At 44.6% G+C, this 22,015-nt stretch overlaps 1 protein-coding gene across 11 annotated transcripts in view; it reads right to left on the bottom strand.

The window, feature by feature from the left end:
- LOC147034722 (myosin-10-like) overlaps nucleotides 1-21,813 on the bottom strand; it is a 242,334-nt gene extending 220,521 nt beyond the window's left edge. For 9 of the 11 annotated variants that reach the window (XM_085887757.1, XM_085887728.1, XM_085887750.1 and 6 more), the window contains exons 1-2: nucleotides 21,598-21,813; nucleotides 15,080-15,193 (exon numbers count right to left, since the gene is read on the bottom strand). In XM_085887757.1, the coding sequence (XP_085743883.1) occupies nucleotides 15,080-15,178 (99 nt within the window). In that variant the 5' untranslated portion in view covers nucleotides 15,179-15,193; nucleotides 21,598-21,813. Of the gene's footprint in view, nucleotides 1-15,079; nucleotides 15,194-21,274; nucleotides 21,514-21,597 lie in introns of those variants that run through there. The other 2 variants (XM_085887703.1, XM_085887696.1) reach the window with 2 other exon arrangements.
- Nucleotides 21,814-22,015: the final 202 nt, after the last annotated feature.

Consider the following 22,015-nt stretch of genomic DNA (forward strand, 5'->3'; position numbering starts at 1 on the left):
GTCTTTACCGTTACCTGACCCGCTTTTGTGAAAATGTCCCTTAAACACTTCCAATCCGTCCTTCCCAACACAATGGAGGAGAATCGCGACTTGGACATCTTCCGTCTTGCTGTGGCCTTCAAGTACAACTTAAATCATTGGTCCCAGTGTTTCCAGTTTTCCGCTATATTCCCTTCAAGACACAGGGGATCCGGAGGTTTAAATTGCTCCATTCTGGATAATTTACCGCTGCCACCATATAATATTCACCGACCGAAAGATTCCAGTTGTTTCTTCAACTTTAATGCATGCCCAACATGGCACCTTCTACCCCGCGCCCCCCCCACCCACGCTCTCCCAGATAAGTCCACACATTATGCAGTTGGGGGGGGGGAGAAATGTCTACTCTCAAAGTGGAACCAAACAATTTGTATCCATATCAATACGATATGTGACAGCGATCATATGCGTAGTTTTGCCTCGATTTATTCAGCGACTTCAGAGAAGATTTTTGAAGGTTTTTTTTTTAAACAATATAGCTGCCGAATCACGTGACCGATGACGTCATTAATTTAATTTCTGTAGACCAATTTATCCCGAGATGACCCTCAAAAATTTTCATACTGATAGGATGTAGCGTTCTACATACGCAATGATGACGTCAAAACGAGGGCCCCTATGACGCCATTATCAAAAAAAAAAAAAATATATCACATTCCCCATGAGGAGTTTTTCTACGTGCCAAGTTTCAATTTTTTCCTTGGTGCGATTTCAGAGCTATGCAGAAGTCCTAAGTTTTTCTGTTTTTCCAATATGGTTACCACACCACGCGACCTATGACGTCATCATTATCATTGAAACCTTCTAAATGAGTAGTCGTATCAATGGTGACAATTTCGTCTCAATCCGACAAGCGGTTGCAGAGAAAAACACGAAAATACGGTGTGGACAAACAGACAGACAAACAAGTGGACCCAAATGCAATACCCTCCCTCTCCTTTGGCGAGGGTAACTAGAAGGGCACTTGGGAGAACGCATACCTCCGCCACCTAATGCCCGATCCACGAGAACATAATCGGGCCCAATACATTTTTGAAATATCATGCTATCCAGTACTGTATCGTTTTAGGCCCCATCTCTCAATGGTGCCCTGGTGTTCGTTTCATGGTTAGGGTGGCAGGCTTTGGATTCCAGGGTCCCGAGTTCAAATTCCACTCAGTTGTTGAATTAATTCCAGGTGGGGTTAACTCGGCCTGTCATCCTTCCGATGTCGGCAAAATGAGTATCAGCATACTGGTATAATGTGTCGGAATGACGACCCGTCCAGGATTACGCCCAAAAGCCAAGTAGACTGCTTAAGCAGCACCAACGCTCTGCACAGAGTATGGTCCCGACCTCCTCCTCTACTCTCAATGGTGAAGAATCACTTAAAAATTAAATAACTCTCGTATCAGAATTCGGGTCTTCACCGAAATTGAAATCAATTCTTCCTCGTGGCACGCCCACCCAACCTGTTCAGCAAGTTTTGTTGGAATCCATCTCCAACCTTTTGAGATATTGTGCTACACAGTATATCGTTTTTGGCCCCATCTTTGAATGGTGACGAATCACTTAGAAACTTCTATTATCTGGATCCGGAATCGGATCTTTGCCAAAATTAAGCGTTGCTGTTCTTGGCCAGTCACCCACATACACAAAAATTTCACAATGATTGCTTGAAAACTGTGGCTAAAAATCATGTGACCAACAGACAGACCAACATACTGGGTGAAAAAAAATTTTCGCCAAGTAACGAACAAACAGGCAGATGTGAAAGCATAACCTCCATCCACCTTTGGTGGGCAGAAGTAATCAACAAAACATATCCCTGTTTACAATGGAAAACCAGAGTCTGGTGTCATGGCTATAGCATCCGTTCCAAGTGTGGGAGGTCAGCTGTTCAACCCAGGCAAAAATAGCATTCCTTTCCTGTAATAATTCTCTGCAGACTACTGTAGTAGGACCTGTTACTCTCATATACTATAGTTCTAACTACCGTTTTTGCATGGGAACCACGGGCCAAGTCATACCAAACACTTAAGAAATGGTGTGTGCTGCTTACTCGCTTGACGTTCAGCATTTAAAAGGACAGAGCACGGACAATCCCCATCGGTTCGCATCCATAGGGTGGAGGAAATTCATCCTTAGAATATGCCCCACTGAGTGAGGTGAGAAAAACAGCACCATTGTTGTGATGTCTCCGATACCCCAGAGTAGTCTGGGAAGTGATGGCACTTCCCACAAGCTCAGTGAGTCGGTGGCTTTGTTGGTCTCATCTCATAGTCCCATGTTGTATCTCACCTGTATGTCTACGTGTATGCGAGTTTTGTGCGTGGCAGCCACATTACGAGCCTCAGATGGATTTTTTTTTTTAAAAAGGAAAAAAAAAACCCATAAAGGTCTATCATATTCGAGCACACAGACAATGCTTCCTTAACGGTCCTAATTCGGATCCCCGGGTTCCCCCATGGGTTTTAAATTCTACCGAGTTATAAACTAACAGCCTGGTGTTTTCGCACACATGGTGATGCACAATAAGTTTGCGCATCGTCCACTGGAAGGACGATGAGCATAGCACCTGTCTGCCAGAATTTGGCTGCTGGTGGACGTTCGAGATCCCATGGTGTCGTTTGAAAAGAGTACACAAGTTAGCACCAGAACCCTGGCCAAATTCCAAATTCCTGCTTTAATCGATAAAGGGCACTGCATCAGTGGCAGAGCCGTGCTGCAGTCATGATGCAACCTGCACACAAATGAATGCAGAACTCACCGATGCATCGTTCTGCTTGGTTTGTTCAAGTGAAGACGCTGTGCGACCATGAAAATGAAAAGGCCCAACAGCACAGGTTGTAGCATGACTACTTGCAAGCTTAAAAACAAACAACGTGAAGGGACACCGAGTAAATTAAAACAATTCAAGATATTTGAAGTACAGATAACAGTCACATGGGAAAGACTCAAACACCAACCACCAAACATGTTTACCTCGGTTTGAGAGTGACGTTTTAAGATCACAAACCAACTGCTGACCACAATGGAAACTTGCATAATCAGATTGCTATCCAGTGGTGTCATCTGCAATTTGGGCTCTCACCCTCTCTATATTAAGCACTGGGTTCCGTTTCCCTCCAGAGTACGTTCCATTAAAAACAAATAATGCCAACGATGCTTCCTCGTATGCCTGATATTGGCTCAATGGTTAGGGTGGTGGGCTTGGGATCCCAGGATCCTGAGTTTAAATCCCACTCGGCTGTTGAATTAATACCAGGTGGGGTTGACTCTGCCTGTCATCCTTCCGAGGTCGGCAAAATGAGTGCCAGCTTGCTGGTATCCTGTGTTGGAGTGGCGACCCGTCCAGGATTGTGCTCCAATAGCCAAGGAGACTGCATGGGTAGCACCAACCAATGATTTCATCCATAGAAAATACAAGTTCGGGAAACAACAGAAGGCGTTCTTCTCATTTAATATGCAGCATATGGCTGCGGGTAGCATCATTTGCCAAGGGCGCAGTTGTGCTGCTGATGCCCCTATATGTTAGAGCAGGAATTTGGGGATTTGTTCAGGGTGCTCTCGCGATAGCTTGCCTGCTCTTAATGAAGGACACTGTGGGATGTTTAACATCCACCAACTAATGCGAACAGATGGGACACCCAGTTTAGCATCCATCGACAGCGCACACATTGATGACTCACCCTGACTGTGAAACACCAGGATGACATAATGTCAGCCCAGCTATAAATTAACTCAGAGGTGAGTGTGCGTACATCTAGAGAGTCCAAGAAATATTGCTAGCCCTAACACAGGGCCATTCGATACTGATAAACCACAACAGCAACAACCAATAAACACATTATATATGTGAGGGATGTGAGGGATCTCTGGGTCGCTCCTGGGAGATGGATCGGCTATCTCTGTGCCACGGGTCTGTCGGTGCAGAACTGACTGGGGCTAATCAATAACAACAAAAACAAATAAAACGAGAAGGGCATCGGGAGAGCGCATACCTCCGCCATGTAATGCCTGATCCACGTGAACATATCTGGCCCAATACATTTTTGAACTAGAGGGGGAGCACTCGGTAGAGTGCAAAACCTCCACCGCCAATACTGCTGGGTCACTTAAGTGAACCTGATATCCCATTCATTGTAGGTCAAAACGGATCAGACTCTACTGAACCAAGATTGAATAAACTAAACTAGATCGACGCGCATGTAGAAATGCCAATATATATATATATATATATATATATATATATATATATATATCGAATTTTTTTTTTTTAAGTTGCAAAATTTGCTTGTTTTTTTCTAACAATTTTTTTTTTGGGGGGGGGGGGTTGGAAATCACTTAAAACATGTAGAAATGCAAAAAAAATTAAAATATTTTTTAAATAAAATCGAAATTTTTTTTTTTTTAAAGTTGCAAAATTTTGTGTTTTTTTTTTCTCTAATAAATTTTTTTGGGGTTGGAAATCACTTAAAACATGTAGAAATGCAAAGAGAAATTCAAAGATTTTTCAAATAAAATAAAAAAAAAATTATTTTTAAAGTTGAAAAATTTTCTAAGTTTTTTTTTTTCTCTAACAAATTCATTTTTTGGGGGGTTGGAAATCACTTAAAACATGTAGAAATGCAAAAACAAAAATTCAAAGATTTTTCAAATAAAATCAAAAAAAATTTTTTTTTTAAAGTTGCAAAATTTTCTGTTTTTTTTTTTCTCTAACAAATTTATTTTTTTGGGGTTGGAAATAACTTAAAACATGTAGAAATGCAAAAACAAAAATTCAAATTTTTTTTCAAAATGGCCACCATATTGGACTTTGGACCAAGTCCAAAATCTAATGGCATGATCCTTGGACCGTACCTAATCCCCCACCAAGTTTGGTCGAAATCCATCGAGGAGTTTTTCCGTAATACTGTTCACAAACAAACAAACAGACAGGGGTGAAAACAGTAACCTCCGTCCATCTTCGATGGTGGAGGTTAAATATCATGTTATACATTACTATATCGTTTTTTGGCCCTTTCTCTCAATGGTGAAGAATCACTTGAAAAATTAAATAAATGTCAGATCTTCACCAAAATCTCATCAATTTGTCCTTGCGACACACCCAACCTGTCCACCAAGTTTTGTCTGAATCCGTCCAAAACTTTTTGAGATATCGTGCTGTATATATCGTTTTTGGCCCTATCTCTCAATGGTGAAGAATCACTTAAAGTCCAGTTGTTGGATCCGGATCTTCACTAAAATCTCATCAGTTCGTCCTTGTCACACACCCAACCTGTCCACAATATTTCATCCGGATCCGTCCACAACCTTTCGAGATATCCTACACACAGACAACCAGACAAACAAGCAGACAGAAAGGGGGTGAAAACATGACCTCATTCACCTTCAGTGGCAGAGGTAAATATTAGCTCATCTCCTTGCAAACCAAAGAAAGTCAGGACACAAGTTAAGAACTCCAAAACTGTGGAGTACAATTGTACGCATCATTCCATTAAGCAAATGAGCATGGGAATCATTCTCATAATTAACGTAAGAAGTAGCCAACAAACCATCAGAGTCTGTTTAGTAGAGTTTTTAAATGTGCGACTAAAGCTGTTCATTTAGCAGCAGCAAACTGCAGACACTGCAAAATACACACACGTATAAATGCCTTCATGAGGTTTAAACCATACACAAGCAACAACTGGAAAATTGTGGGCATTCGTTTCGGTTACTACGATTTGAATTAACCGGACATCAAATAAATTTATGGCCTTGCACACAATTATAACACAAACGTCATTAGCCATCACAAAAGAAAACAAAAACCATTTTCAAAACAGCATTTATGCATTTGATAATTAAGCAAATTAATTTTTCATCTCAAATCACCGCAAGAAAAACAAACTGCAGCATTAAGTAGAAAATTAAATTTAAAATTCCAACAAATTTTCTGTGGACGGAACCATCTTGGGTCTTTGATCGAGTGTGAAAAATCATGTGAAAATGATGCTTTTCACCCCCAATAAACCAACCTTCAAAAACACGACATGGCTGCCTCCGCAGATATTACTTCCCCACTAAACACTTATCAACACCATCCCCACCCACTCCCCAACATCATCCATCATCCCCCCCAACAACGAAATTAATTTTAGGGTGTGGATGAAGCACAAGCATGATGGGCCAAATGGCCTCTTCCTCTGACCAATTTCCTTGTACTGGAAATTTCACCAAATTGCAGTGACTGCATTTTTAATGGCAAGAGGAATAATTAGATCATGATCATGATCATAATCTCGTGATGCTCAGTTTTTGAAATGTGTACTTGGCCTTTAACAATTCCAAAGCATGCAACTCAGATTGCCCAAAAGACACTCGGTAAAAAGCGCATACCTCCGCTAGGCTGAACAATTTAGGTTTCGTATCTCACGGACAGGCCGCATCTGCATCCGGACCTAAACCAAAAAAAAAAAAAAAAAATCTAACCAACTTCTTCTTGTCACCTACCCAAAAAAGCACACTTTTTTATGTAATCATTTTTAATAGCACACTTGTAATGAGATCAGTCACGAGGAATGATGAGATGATAGCAAATAGCCAGCACCACTTATGACCGTAAGCTCTCATGATAGGTACAGCTAACCATTCATGCCTCAGAGTACAAGGTTGCCCGGTAGCATAATGCTGGGCATACGCTCACAGGATGGCAAAGTGAATTCCTTATCACGTCATTTTGAAGCTTCGAGCATCGTGACACATGGCAGGTCTATGCTGGTGCCGCTGGCTGATTTTGCTGGCAATGCACTATGCCGTTAGATACATTGGCGGCAGATTGGAGTTTTTCAGCCAATGCAAGTCTTGCACTTTAATCAACCAATAAAAAGCAGGTTTTGTCAGACAGTGCCAGCATCGGCATCTGGTTTGGTCGAGCATTCACAAATCACATCACGATAGCTATGCATGTCAGTAAAGCCAGCTCCAATGCGAGGGCATTCTCCGAATACATTTCCTCGGGTTATCCATCCCCCATTGATGCTGGGGAAAGGTTTAAGTTAATCTGTCAATTTAAATCACATTTCACGGACTTTAAAAAGGTCAATTGTTTTGCAATCTTGGTTTCACTCATAACCAAAGCTCCGAGCTACTTGTCCTGCCCACTGCAATATGGTGGTGCAACATGGGGTGGCGGAGGTTGTATTTGTCGAAAAAGAGTGCAAAATAAAATTTGGCATCGACAAAACTTATGCTTGTTCTCCCGTAATTTCAAAAGTGATTGTTGAACTCCAGAATTCACTTTTTTCTCATTTTTTTTTCTGATTTCACTCTAGATTTCGGCAATTATTTAGGCCATAAGTTGCAATCATCAAATATGGAATCAGATTTTGAATATAAGCTTTTAATAGGCCTATATAATACATTATTCAATCTTGTCAGGCACCAATCACATTGCACCTAGCCTCAAACAGCCAGTCAATGTAAACCGTGAGCAGACAACCACCTGTCGTGTATAAAAAAAATTTGTCCAAAAAAAATATGGGATGCTTGAAAAGTCAGTATAAATTGGTAATTGTATTTACATCAGAGGGAAGCTGTGCTGAGCCTAAACCCCATCCAATTCCCATAAGGGGATGGGGAACTCCTCCCCACTCCCTCAACACAATGGCATCTAGTTCAGGCTTTTCTCAGACCACCGCACAGGTATCCAGGTTGCGAAGGCATTCAACGATCCAGAGGATTGGTGATTGGGGATCTACTCCCCTTGCCAATTTCCACCGGGTCCGAAGACGCCCGAGCTGCCTCACGACGCGCCCGGTGACGATTCCTGGCGCATGTGCCAGCGCTTCACGAGATCTGCACTCATCATTCGGATGTAGTCCGTGGCCCGGCAGGTCGCCATTCGCTCTCTGAGATCATCTGGCATCCCTGGGAAGTGTGAAACTGAACTACCGAAGGGACGGAAAAAGTTGTGGAGATGAGCTATCGCTGGTAGCAGCGCATTGTTACAACCTACAACACAACTTTGCATGGGAAAAAAATAAAAACCCACGGAAGTAAAAGCCTCAGCACCCGGCCGGGACAGCCGAGAAATTCTTGAAGCATGGCTTTCGGGCAAACAGTCGATTAACCGTCACATCGACCTTCATGCTATTGAGAACTTCGCAAATCACCCACACACCCCCATCTGCGGGTGTAAAAGTAAAGCCCGATACCCAATGCCGGAGTGGTCATGAAACATACGACACTGAACCGATGATCCACACAGCCGATACAGCATGATATTTGAAAAAGTCATGGATGGATTCGGACGAAAATTGGTGTCCGAGTTGGGTAGGTGACAAGAACAAGCCGATTAGATGTTTGGTTCATGTCCGGATTCAGATCCGGCTGATCAGTGGGGTACAAAACATAAATTGTTCAACCTGGCAGATGTATGCGCTCTACCGAGTACCTTTCTTGTCGTTTGTGCTGCCACGATCTTTCCAGGAAAATTATTCAATGCATCAACTACTCTGTGCTTTGCTACCATCCAAACTCTCCACGTCTTTACTCTCGGGCTGTGGCTCCTGGTGCTGCCACTGTCTATTCTGCACTTGATGATTTCCCTTTCATTATCTCAAACATCTCCATAGATCCTCTTGCTATCGCCTCCTTTCTAACGATTGAAGTCCCGTCTCTTTCGGTCGGTCCTCGTAGCTCAATCTTGCTATCCCCGGAATCAATCCAGTCACTCAATGCAGGACCCTCTGTACTGTATCAATGGCAGTGAAGCATATTATATGGAATGGAGTGGTAACCGCCTTGTGTATTTGTATGAATGTACACACTTCCATGTCTGCATGCATACTTTTGTGAATGGGCAATACGTGGTGCAAATGTAGTGGTAGCAGGCCAAGTATCCCTTGGAACTGGTTTTCCTATCTCCAGTTTATCAAATTTAAAATGTCCCACCGTTCTACATGACTCTGTGGTCTAAATGACTGTCCCAAAGGATGTGGAGGGTTTCAACTGAAGGAAGAACGTTTGGCTGAATGTCACATGCTTCAGCACACCCTTGATGAGGCAAAAGGACACAAGTGAGTCAAGCAAAGTCAAAGTGAAGAGCAAGCTTTGGGGCCTCAGAGATAGTTGGGGAAATTGTAAGCATCTGAGCTGAATTGCTTTTGTGAGTGGTTTGGGTTGTGCCCAAGATTCTGGCCCACAACACATTATGGTTGTGAGATTCATGATGTGCTGAGCCAGAGGCATCCTGGGAGAACGTGAGGACCGCCAACTCCATCTCAGTCCCAAGACCAGAGGCGTGCTGTGCTCTATTCCCACTTTCTTTTATCCTTCCCCAGCAATTTTTACCTCTGCTACTGAAGGTGAAGGAGGTTATGCTTTCACCCCTTTTTGTCTGTTTGTCTGTGTGCAGGATATCTCAGAAAGTTGTGGACCGATCCAGATGAAATTTTGTGGACAGGTTTGGTGTGTCACAACGACTAACTGATTGGATTTGGTGAAGATCCGGATCTGGATCAGACCATGAGAATTATCGAAGTGATTCTTCACCGTTGAGATACGGGGGTGGTGGTTCGTTCTTGGCAAGTCACCAATTGTACGTGTTTGTTATGTGCTGTTCCATGCTGAGGGTACATCGGTTCCGCGTCTCCTGTGTCTGTAACAATTCATTAAATTCAAGTGTCCTTTATTATCAATATTAAATTGTTTAGATAACTTGTGAGCCTGCCTTATTGGTGAGAAGATCCTGCTACGTTGACAGGGTTTTGGCTTTCAGGCGTGAAGACCGTTTTACCACCAACGGCATTTAAATTCATCCAATCAGGCCACTCAGTTCATCCTGATGCAGTATGCCAAGCATGGCCATGGTCCACGTCGACCTGATTACGCGACAGCAGCTGTGTCCTCCCTCAGATGTGGTGACCAAAACTATGCACAATATTCGAGGCGAAGTCTAACTAAATTCCTGTACGAGAGTTAACATCACCTCTTTTGATTTAAAACTTATGCCCCTGCAAATAAAATAATAAAACTTGAAACCCTATTAGTTTCACTCAGAGCAAGTTGCTGCCCTTTTCAGATTCTTTCCTTTGGAAAAAAAGAAAAATTCCAGCTGCTCGGTGTGGCCACACAAACTTGGTTCTCAGTCTCAAGAGGTTTATTGTCTAACCAGTGTGATACCAAGTGCATCAGCTTTTTTTTTTGTATACCTTGGTCGAGGCTCGTATGAGAGCGAACACACAACTCACAGCAAGGAGGCATGAGACAAGAGGGGCGGGAGTGGAAGGGACAAAACAGTGGGGAACAGACACATTAGGTGAACTGTGGAAGGAGAGGGATGGGGATGGGACGGGGAACATGGCGAAGAGAAGATGGACATTTCAGGGACTTTCAGGAAGGAAAGCAGGAGAAATGAAGGAAGTGGGCTTGGGTGGATTATTGGGGGTAGAAAAGATCAAGGATTTGGATGGGGGAAGATAAGAGGTGGTGGTGAACAGCTGTTTTGAAAGCCTGGAGGGAAGAATGGGAAAGAATAGAGTGAGGAAGTTTATTCCAAGGGCGGGAAAAAAGAGGAATGAAAGAGTGAAGATGAGCAGTGATTCGTGATGTTGGTAGTTTTACCAGAAGGGGGTTGTTGGCGGACCTTGAGCGCCCTGTGGAAATGTGGTGGGGACAAATCGCAGAGAGAGCAGGGGGCAAGGCTGGAGAGGAGTCGGTAGAAGACAGAAAGACCACCGACCAACCTGCGGTGATTGAGTGAGAGGCCCAAAGACTCAGCTTCATTGCGGGAGATGCCGATTATCTTAAATGCCCTGGTTTCGACAGCGTGAATCCGAGAAAGGTGGGAGGCAGGAGCACCAGCCCAGAGGGGAGAGCAGTACTCCATCAGGCTACGGACAAAAGCTTTGTAAGTGGTCAGGAGCTCAAGAGGGCCGAGGAAGGACTTAGCACGACGGAGGATTCCCAGTCGGCGACTGGCTTTTGAGGCGAGGTTGGAAATGTGACTTTCCCAGGAAAGGTCATGGCAGATAGTGAGACCCAAACGCTTGAAAGAAAAGAATTCTTCCAGAGGATTGTTGAGAAAGTGGATGGGGGGGTTTTGTAAACGGTCCTTTCGAAGAGACATAGTGAGAGTGTGAGATTTGTCTGGATTGAAAGACATGTTCCACGTGTTGGACCAGTTTGTGATTTTATCCAGATCTGCAGTGAGCGAAGAAGCTGCTGCTTGCCGGTCTGAGGGATGACAGATGGTACGGCAGAGGGTGGAGCTTACAATCATTAGTGGGCAACTTTTGGTTCTTGACAGCTATACAGTTTTGTCCGGGGTCCCCAGAGGCACACAGGTTAGTTGTGCCAAGGAGGTAAATGCCCACAAGACTGCATACTTGCTTGCTGGTTTTCTCCTCACTTGTACACTAGACAGCTTACAGTTTGCTCAGGATCGGTCATGGGGGGGGGGGGGGGGAAGGAAACCAGAAACCACATAACTCACAAACACAGTTGGAAAAAATAATAATAATTAAAAAAAATTTTTAAAGGGCATTTGGGTATTGAAACCAAGAGATCAAATGCTGGAGTGTGTTTGTGAGTTATCTTTGGGACCTCAGATCTTAAGAACATCTGATATATATATAGAAAATAAAGGCACACCAAGCAAAAACAATAAACTCTGTTAAAATCCTGACGTTTTAGAAGAATACGAACTCGAAGATGGCGGCCTCATTACTTTTTAGGATGTTGGTGTCGAATGTGCAAGAGACCCAGGTGTATCGCAAACCCACGCATACAGACTGGGTGCGTAACTACAAAAGCGGTCACCCGACCACGCACAAATGACCTTGTGCACGAACCTTGTTCGACCGAGCCAAATCGCACTGCAGTGACCGAGACACACGACAGACCAAAATTGAACACGTCACCCATTTACTGCAGAACAATGACTACCTGACAGCATTCATTCGGTCTTGCTGCCAGAAGAAGGTACCCACACCATGATCCGAGGAACCGGTCAAAACAGTATTATTCCCGTATAATTGGCAATACTTCGGAGATGGCCAACAGTTTGTTGCCACCATTCGGAATCCGGATCGCGCACAAACCTTGGGCAACACACTGCATGCAGCTGACCAGGCCCAAAGACAGAGCGAATAGACTCGACAAGATGAACGTGGTCGACGAAAACCTCTGTTGAGACTGTGATAGCAATTATGTGGGCCAGACGTCCAAGGCACTCACGACACGGTTGATGCAGCACCAGAAAGTAGTTGCAAGTGGAGACAAGCTATCACTGGTAGTGACACATTGTTACAACTTACAACACAACTTCGCGTGGGAAAACACAGGTAAATCAAAGCCTCGGCACGCGGCTGGGCCATCCGGGAAATTCTCGAAGCATGGCTTTTGGGAAAACGGTCGATTGACTGTCATGTCGACTTTCATGCTGCCTATCGAGGACTACACAATCGTCCACAACCCCCGACAGCCCGATACCCAAGGCCGGAGCAGCCATGAAACATTATGACACCAAACCGATGATCCACAAACCCAAACCAGAAGCAAATCCATCCCCCAATCCCACTCTCTTTATTAAATATGTGCCAAACCTCATGCTGATTAGACCCCTTCCAGCTCAATCATAATGTGGAGCTATTCCCTTCGGATGTAATAAGTACAGCTGATGTCTCTGGAGCTGCACGCCTGGTGACTCATTGTTACCTCTAAGGATGGAAGATAAAATCCTGACATGTCAGAAGAATACCAACAAATAATATTATTCTTATGGGCTCAGCGTGCTTTTACTTTACGTGCAATATTCCTCCTGAGCTGCATATATATATATATATATATATATATATATATATATATATATATATATATATATATATATATATATATATATATATATATACACATAGTGGGGGGTAGTATGAGTTATATGGGGGGGGAGGTTGTATCCGGTGTTGCCATGAAAGGGGGGGCGGGGAGGGGGTACCTAGTGCTGCCTAGATCGGTGAGCTTTTCCTGGTGATGGTTTCGGGACGAGTTTAACATTTAAAAGCAATGGAGTTATTAGCCTCATGGTGGTTACCTTTTGGTTGTGGGCCGGCAGCAGCACTACCTGACCCCACATCCCAATATAAACTTCATAGCAGCCTCAAACAGTCTTCAAGGCCAACATGTGGAAGCTTAAATCCTTGGCCAGATCCTGAAGTACCTACAGTTCACCAAAAATGTTGGGCCTCCGGGTGCTACGGTTCGGCCGTGAAAGAGTAACAAACAAACACTTTAAATTATTTCAGATATATAAAAAACAAACAATGAAGATATTAAAAAGCTGTTGTGTAAAACATGTAGCTGGGATGACTTCAACCAAGCACAGTCTCCTTTCTCTTAATCTGAGCTTGGATCCCAGAACTTGAACTCGATTTTTGTTTCACTGATAGAGATAAAACACCCATTTATGGTAACATGCACAGCTTTGACGAACAGTAATTCACACTGGTATTTCATTTTAGAACCAGCATTTTAATTCCCACCGGCAACTTACAAAGACAGTTCTGAGACAGACCTGTCACCTTGTGAATACACCAAGTGATTTATCAAGATCAAATATTTCCCGTCCACTTTTCTGATATTTAATAACGTGTATTCTTTGGAATAACTGTGCAGACAGATCATGCACATCCTTCACTTTAATCGGAAAGCAAATATAAAACGTTCTCAGAATTTAACTTGCAACTGCCCGCTGAAGAACATCCACAACACAAATCATTTTGTGTTGCTTTTAACTCTTGTTCTGCATTTTGTAATCATTGTTTAGGTTACACAATTTTGATCAAGAAGGGCACTCGGGAGAGCGCATACCTCTGCCATGTAGTGCCTGATCCACGAGAACATATCGGGCACAATACATTTTTTGAGATATCGTGCTATATATCGTTTTTGGCCCAATATATATTAGTTTAGCCCAATCTCTCAATGGTGAAGAATTACTTAAAAATTCTAGTAGTCAGATCCGGATCCGAATCTTGACCAATATCGAATCGGTTCTTTTTGAGATATCCTGCACACAGACAGACAGACAGACAAACAAACGGACAAAGAGGGGTGACAACATAACCTCTTTCACCTTCGGTGGCGGAGGTAAAAAAAAAAGTACGATTGTGAGGAATTAGCTGTGAGGGATAACTTTCCATTAGCTGGCGAGGCCACCGTTCTGTTCTTGTGGATAGCAGCTTGGCTGCCGGGAAGCCATCATTTCTTGGAAACATGGCTGTACTGCTGATGCTATGCCCCTCAACCAGTACACTGGTACTCATTTTGCCAACCTCGGAAGGATGACAGGCTGAGTCAACCCCGCCTCATGTTAATTCAGCAACCAAACGGGCTCAAACTCAGGACCCTAGGATCCTAAGCCAGCCACCCTCGCCGCGAAGCCAACAACAGGCTTGCCAGACCACTTAAAACTAGACTTTTTAAGAATCAATGTATCCTGAGATTAGCCCTCAAAGCTGCTTAGAAACCCCCAGCCATTGGAGATTAATATATAGCCTCGTAATTTCTTCCACTCAACTTTTAGTGGAATTTTAAAAATAACAATAATAATAATAATAATAATAATAATAATAATAATTGTTCCATGTTGCTTACTGTGTGTGGAACCTACTTAAAAACTCCAATTACACATGTACACGCACACACGAACCCTCGGAACAAAAAAAACTTTGAGAACAAGAAAACTTCACAGCTTGGCCCATAAATCGTGAATCCTTACTGAAACTGGGGTGGATACTTTGAGACCTGGGAGGGCTCCGTTCCACCATCTGAAACCCGCATATGGAGATAACCAACGGTACACGCACGCACACAATTTTTTTGCAACTACAAATACAGCATATCAAATGTCATAACATTTGCTTCTCAAGGATAAAGACGTACTGAAATGCTGACAAACTTGTGAAATAGCCCTTGTTGGCATTGCTGATACTGCAACTTGCTATGGAAAACAAGTCAAATTGCACATACGTATGTGTGCTCAAAGCACATTCAATGGCTTAGGACAGTAGCTCACCTGTGCGGCAGTGTTGTACATCGGGCCTTTGTCCACATACAGGTATCTGTCAGGGTCTTCAGAATAACCGCCACCTCCGATTCCCCCCCGATGTGCCATGTTGGACGTGTCAATCTATTGGAACATGCAAAAGTTGAAATGTTCACATTAAACCAAATTAAAAATATTAATAATAATAAAAAAATTAAAAAAAGAGGAAAACATATACACAAGAATAATAAAACAAGCCGGTAAGCGGCGATGGGTCACCGAGCATGGAAACTATAAGACATAGAGCAAAATGGATGTCCATATAGCAGATAGGAGGGAATCACCTTAAGATTATGCATATCAAATCTCATCCAGTTCCATCCACTGATAACACCTCGGTATCCATTTGAATGAAAAGTACCGAAAATGCGGTTTCAAATCGGAAATCCCCAAAGTTCGAGGGGGTGCTGTAGGTGAACAAAGATCTAAATCGAAAATCCGGCTCGATCATTTGTGCACAATGTATTCCAGATGATTAGTGTGAATTTTCATGACCATCCGACCATAACCCTAGGAGGAGTAGCATTTGGCGCGAAGGCACCTCCAGCTCTCGCATATTATCGATTTTTGCACTAATTGACCTTTGACCCCTGACCTAAGCGAAATCGGTCAATATGTCCTGAGGCAAAGTTGTAGTACTCATTGAGTACCATGAACCTGCAAAGTTCCATTCGTATCGATGCACTCACCTGGTCGCTAGGGGGCCTTCAATTTTCGCCAATTGTCGCGCATACCCTAATTGCAGGGGGCGCTGCAGGTAAAGTATTCCATATATCACAAAAATCGGAATATATTTGATAGAGCATCACCCGTAGATCATTCGTGACAAATTTCATAACCCGACGTGGGATAATGGCTTTCGGAATTGATTTTGCGTGAACGGTACCGATTTTGAAGGTTTTTCGGTTGTTGCAAGGGAACCAAAGCGTCCTTAGCAACCATCACAACTTCCAAAGCACGAGGTCATAAGATGTACCTCCCACCCGAGTTTGGTCAAAATCCGCCCACGTTTACTACCAATTATGCTGATGACAAACGAACAAACATCCAAACAAACAGACAGAATTACTGACAATAGGGTCACCTATTCCGGCGACCCAACAGTCTTGAACAAGGAAAGGTAATATTTGTGCCGTAAACCTAAGCAAGGTTTTTGAAGCCCAGCTTATCCGTACCACCAATATTGAGACCACCTCCTCCCCACAACCATTTGCTGCTCTCGAGGGTCACTGTCGGTTAACAGCCGACACTAATGAAACGGTAGCAAATCAGTTCATTTTTCAGCCACATTATTACAAGCCCAGAACGAATGTTCAAACACCAAAATAATTTAAAATGTGTTTAAAAAAAAAAAAAATTAAAAAAAAAAAGGTCTTACAGCATGCAATAAACATGCAACTGATGTTTGTCTTCCAACTTGGATAATACACACAGAGCCAAGAACACTACGCTGTCCAGCAGACAACAACAAAGTATGAAAAACATACTTTTCACCGCTGGAATGTGAACCAACCCAAATTTAGATATAAAAACGAACACGCGAAAACCAGATCCGCTTAAAATGGACCCAAAAATGTTGCAGCGTTTACCTAAACGAAGCAAAAGCAAACAGCAAAAGAGCATTTCTGGGCAACAGGCTAGACAGCCAAACACTTAGCAAAAGCACCAAAGAGAGGGAGAGAGAAACATGGTGGGAAAAAAAACACAAAAAAAACTAATCGAGCCTTTGAATAGTCAAGACCGACGCAAGCATTACTTGTAGCGTTGGCCATTTGAATGGGATTTTGGCTTCAGCGCAAACAACACAATCACGACATTTAGCAATGAAAGGAGCCTGAAAAGAAGAGACGTCATGTTGCAGGACAGATGGAGCAGATGGACCAATTAGTGAGGAGCAATTTTTTTTTTTAAAACAACAATAAGACGCTTACACGTCTCATGTACGTAGCAAACCCTCACCAACACACAAGCCTTACAATTGCACTAAACTATTTACAGCTTAAACATCCCCACTACCACCAAAGAATGGCCACCCACTCACCCGTTCATTCATTCATTCTCCACCCTCCCAATCCCCATCCCCACGACACCACCATGAAATTGGGTTGTTTTTTTTTACCTCCAAAAGGGTTCAAAAACAACAACATTTTGATGGGGTCCAAAAGTGCCCTTAAAATACACGTTGGAACCTAATCACGACAATATGGGGAGAAAGGCACATAAAGGGTCGTACACAAAACATGTGACGCTTTGGGGGTGGGGGGCTGTTTTCCAGGGAAGAGGGGACCCAGAGTAACGTGATGACATCAAGCAATATTGTCCAACATGGAAAAGCCATTGATAGATCAAGGAGCATTCCGAGAGAACATCTCATCGGAGCATGAACTCGAGCTGTACTTTAACCCTCATTTGGTCACCATATTTGCCGTCAACATAAATATCATGCTTTGCAAACATTTCATAATATTGTCTTGTACCTCACCGGATATCGTGATTGTGCACAACAAAATCATTACCTCCACCACCGAAGGTGGACAGAGGTTACGTTATCACCACTCTGGTACGGAGAAGTGCCCGTGAACTGGATATCTCGAAAGGTTGTGGGCAGATTCGGATGAAACTTAGTGGACACGTTGGGTGTCTGACAAGGATGAATAGATTTGATTTTGGTGAACATCCGGATACTAGAGTTCTGAATAATTTTTTTGTTCGTCTGTCTGTCTGTGTCTGTGTGCGTCTGTCAGCGCATAGAGGAATTCGGATGAAACTCTGAGGACAGGTTTGGCGTGTCACAAGGACCAATTGATTCGATTTTGGTGAAGACCTGGATCCGGATACGAGGTTTTGTTTAAATTTTGAAGGGATTCTTCACAATTGAGAGATGTGGCCAAAAGGACACATCGCATGGTATTTCAAAAAGTTGTGGACGAGTTACGACAAAACTCGATGGATCGGTTGGTGAGGAGACGAGAACAAGCCGATTCCATTCTCGTAGAGGTCCAAATTCAAATGCGGCCTATCGGTGGGTTACAAAACGTCAACCGTTCAGCCTGGCGGAGGTATTTGCTCTACCAAGTGTTGTTCTCGTTTCGGAGATGTGTTGTGTCATTGTGACAGGAGAGGCCATTCTGGAGGGGGTATTTTGATGAAGTCATTGTGTTTTAAGGCACCTGAGAATCACAACATACATATATATATATATATATATATACATACATATATATATATATATATATATACATATATATATACATATATATATACATATATATATACATATATATATATACATATATATATACATATATATATACATATATATATACATATATACATATATATATATATATATATATATATATACATATATATAAACATATATATATATATACATATATATACATATATATATATATATATATATATATATATATATATATATATATTCTTCTTTCGGCTGCTCCAGTTTGGGGTCGCCACAGCGGATCATCCGTATGATCCGCATAGTGATTTGGCACGTTTTACGCCGGATGCCCTTCCTGACGCAACCCTGGTCGCCTCTTACGACACAGGGATATGGTACACCTATTTTAACCGGGGTATACACTGGCCCAGTACACTGGTACTCATTTCGCCAACCTCGGAAGGATGACGGGCTGAGTCAACCCCCTGGTGTATTAATTCAGTGGCCCAATGGGGATTGAACTCAGGACCTTTTGGATCCCAAGCTGCTGCCCTAACCACTGCGCCAACACCAGGCTCGTATGTATATATATATATATATATATATATATATATATATATATATATATATATATAAATATATAACCATGAAGCAATGTTTTATCACGACCAAGTATGATAAATAACACGGGGGCTCAGACTGAGGTCTTGTCGCGGCAGATGGCAATAAAGAAACTAGATCTGTAGTGCGAGTTAGAGCGGGAAGGGCATCAGCGTTGGGGGGGGGGGCGGAGGGAGAGGGAGTTGGTACAATAACGGGGTGGGAAGAAACATCAGAACACTGGTGAGGAAAGGTGAACCGCCTGAACCACCAGCAGGACCATGGTGTCCGCGAGACCAGGATCACGTGCCCAGTTAGGAATGAACAACGTGCTCACAATGGGGAAATGGGGCGATGCGTCACCATCACCACCACCACCACCACGTGCCCGATTAGGAATAAACAACGTGGGCTCACAATGGGGCAATGGGGCGCCATCACCATCACCATCACCACCACCATCACGTGCCCAGTTAGGAATAAACAACATGGGCTCACAATGCGGCGATGCGTCACCATCACCACAATCACCACCACCACCACCATCACCACCACGTGCCCAGTTAGGAATAAACAATGTGGGCTCGCAATGGGGACATGGGGCGATGCGTCACCACCATCACCACCACCATCACCACCATGTGCCCAGTTAGGAATAAACAACGTGGGCTCACAATGGGGCAATGGGGCGCCATCACCATCACCATCAACACCACCATCACCACCACCATCACGTGCCCAGTTAGGAATAAACAACGTGGGCTCACAATGGGGAAATGGGGCGATGCGTCACCACCATCACCACCAAGTGCCCAGTTAGGAATAAACATGGGCTCGCAATGGGGACATGGGGCGATGCCTCACCACCACCATCACCACCACCATTACCACCACCACGTGCCCAGTTCGGAATAAACAACGTGGGCTCACAATGGGGCAATGGGGCGATGCGTCACCACCACCGTCACCACCACCACGTGCCCAGTTAGGAATAAACAATGTGGGATCACAATGGGGCAATGCGTCACCACCATCATCACCACCACAATCACCACCACCACCACCACGTGCCCAGTTAGGAATGAACAACGTGGGCTCACAATGGGGAAATGGGGCGATGCGTCGTCACCACCATCATCATCATCATCATCACCACCACCACCACCACCACGTGCTCGCGTCGCCGCACTTGCGAGGCTCGGAGAGAGTGCACCGTCAGCGTAAAAATCATTCGTCCAAAAGGGAAAGCTAAATCCGGAACACCTGCGCAAGGACCGTAAACTTGTCGTGGTATGGAGGGCGAGTCCGCATTGAGGGGCGAGCGGCGGCACCCATACACCAACATGACCGTGTGTAAACCCTCCGCTGTGCCTGGGCCGAACAACTCCACCCAACACCCTCCATGATCGATCGTTGTACACGATTTAAAAGCCGCCGGGATCGGGGTGAGGAGACTCGCCATGTTACTGCACTAACGCCGAGAGAACCTCGGAGGGCAACTCAGTGGGGAGGGGGGGGAGAGAGAGAGAGAGAGAGAGAGAGAGAGAGAGAGAGAGAGAGAGAGAGAGAGAGAGAGAGAGAGAGAGAGAGAGAGAGAGAGAGAGAGAGAGAGAGAGAGAGAGAGAGAGAGAGAGAGAGAGAGAGAGAGATGAGAGGGGAAAGATGGGGGATGAGACGGGGAAAGATGGGGGATGAGAGGGGGAAAGATGGGGGATGAGAGGGGGAAAGATGGGGGATGAGAGGGGGAAAGATGGGGGATGAGAGGGGGAAAGATGGGGGATGAGAGGGGAAAGATGGGGGATGAGAGGGGGAAAGATGGGGGATGAGAGGGGGAAAGATGGGGGATGAGAGGGGAAAGATGGGGGATGAGAGGGGAAAGATGGGGGATGAGAGGGGAAAGATGGGGGATGAGAGGGGGAAAGATGGGGGATGAGAGGGGGAAAGATGGGGGATGAGAGGGGAAAGATGGGGGATGAGAGGGGGAAAGATGGGGGATGAGAGGGGGAAAGATGGGGGATGAGAGGGGGAAAGATGGGGGATGAGAGGGGGAAAGATGGGGGATGAGAGGGGGAAAGATGGGGGATGAGAGGGGGAAAGATGGGGGATGAGAGGGGGAAAGATGGGGGATGAGAGGGGCCCAAGATGAGGCACAAAGGGGCTTCGACATTGGGATCGGGAGTGCCCGTCTGGTCCCAATATAAACCATCTGAGTCCGGCGGAGAAATGTTCCCTTCGAATCCATTGAGTGGAATCAAAGGAAAGATTACCGCTCCCTTCAACGCCCCAATTCCCTCCCCACATGTGCCCACCACACACGGTGCTCCAAGTGTTCATCAACAAAACCTCAAACATCTCACGTGAAGGCAAAAGGTAAATCTCACCGACCGAAGAGCGGAGAGAGGAGAGAGGAGAGGATCACTTGGACACGATAAACCCGCACAACGTCCGACCGACGTCTTCTGTTGTTCCCACGCGCAACACGATCCACGTTCCGTGGCCCGACCGGGCGGTGGTGATGGTGGTGATGGTGGTGGTGATGGTGATAGTGATGATGATGATGACGATGATGATGATGACGATGACGATGATGATGATGAAGCACCAATCCGACCACGCGCGCTCCCCTCGAAAAACGGACCCGCCGCTGCCCACCCTCCCCTCAAACCCCACAACCGCCGCGACGAGGACGGATTGTTTTTCCCACCCGTGTCCTTTCCAAGAACCACGGTCCCCTCTTGTACTCGAAACGATGAGTCAGTAATTAATTCGGCCTCATAACATGTCCACTTCGTCCTTGACGAGAACTCTTTCCTCGTTCGTCCTCGACGGTTCGAGATCCGTGACGTGATCGTTCCGTTCAATCCCCCCGAGAACAGCGAGTGCGGCTGAAGGAGGGAGGAGGGAGGAGGGAGGAGGGAGGAGGGAGGAGGGAGGAGGGAGGAGGGAGGAGGGAGGAGGGAGGAGGGAGGAGGCTGTGAGTCGCGGCGCCTCCTCGTGGACAAACCTCAGTGAGTCTCACCTGGACGTTTTAATCTCCCATCCGGGTTAAACAAGAAAACGAGAAATCAGACATTACACACCCTCGCGGGGACTTGTTTTGTGTGGTGTATTTTGTTTAGTTT

This window comes from Eptatretus burgeri, chromosome 1, assembly GCF_056783735.1.
Source record: "Eptatretus burgeri isolate ZD-2024b chromosome 1, Ebu_testis_v1, whole genome shotgun sequence".
NCBI lineage: Eukaryota > Metazoa > Chordata > Myxini > Myxiniformes > Myxinidae > Eptatretus > Eptatretus burgeri.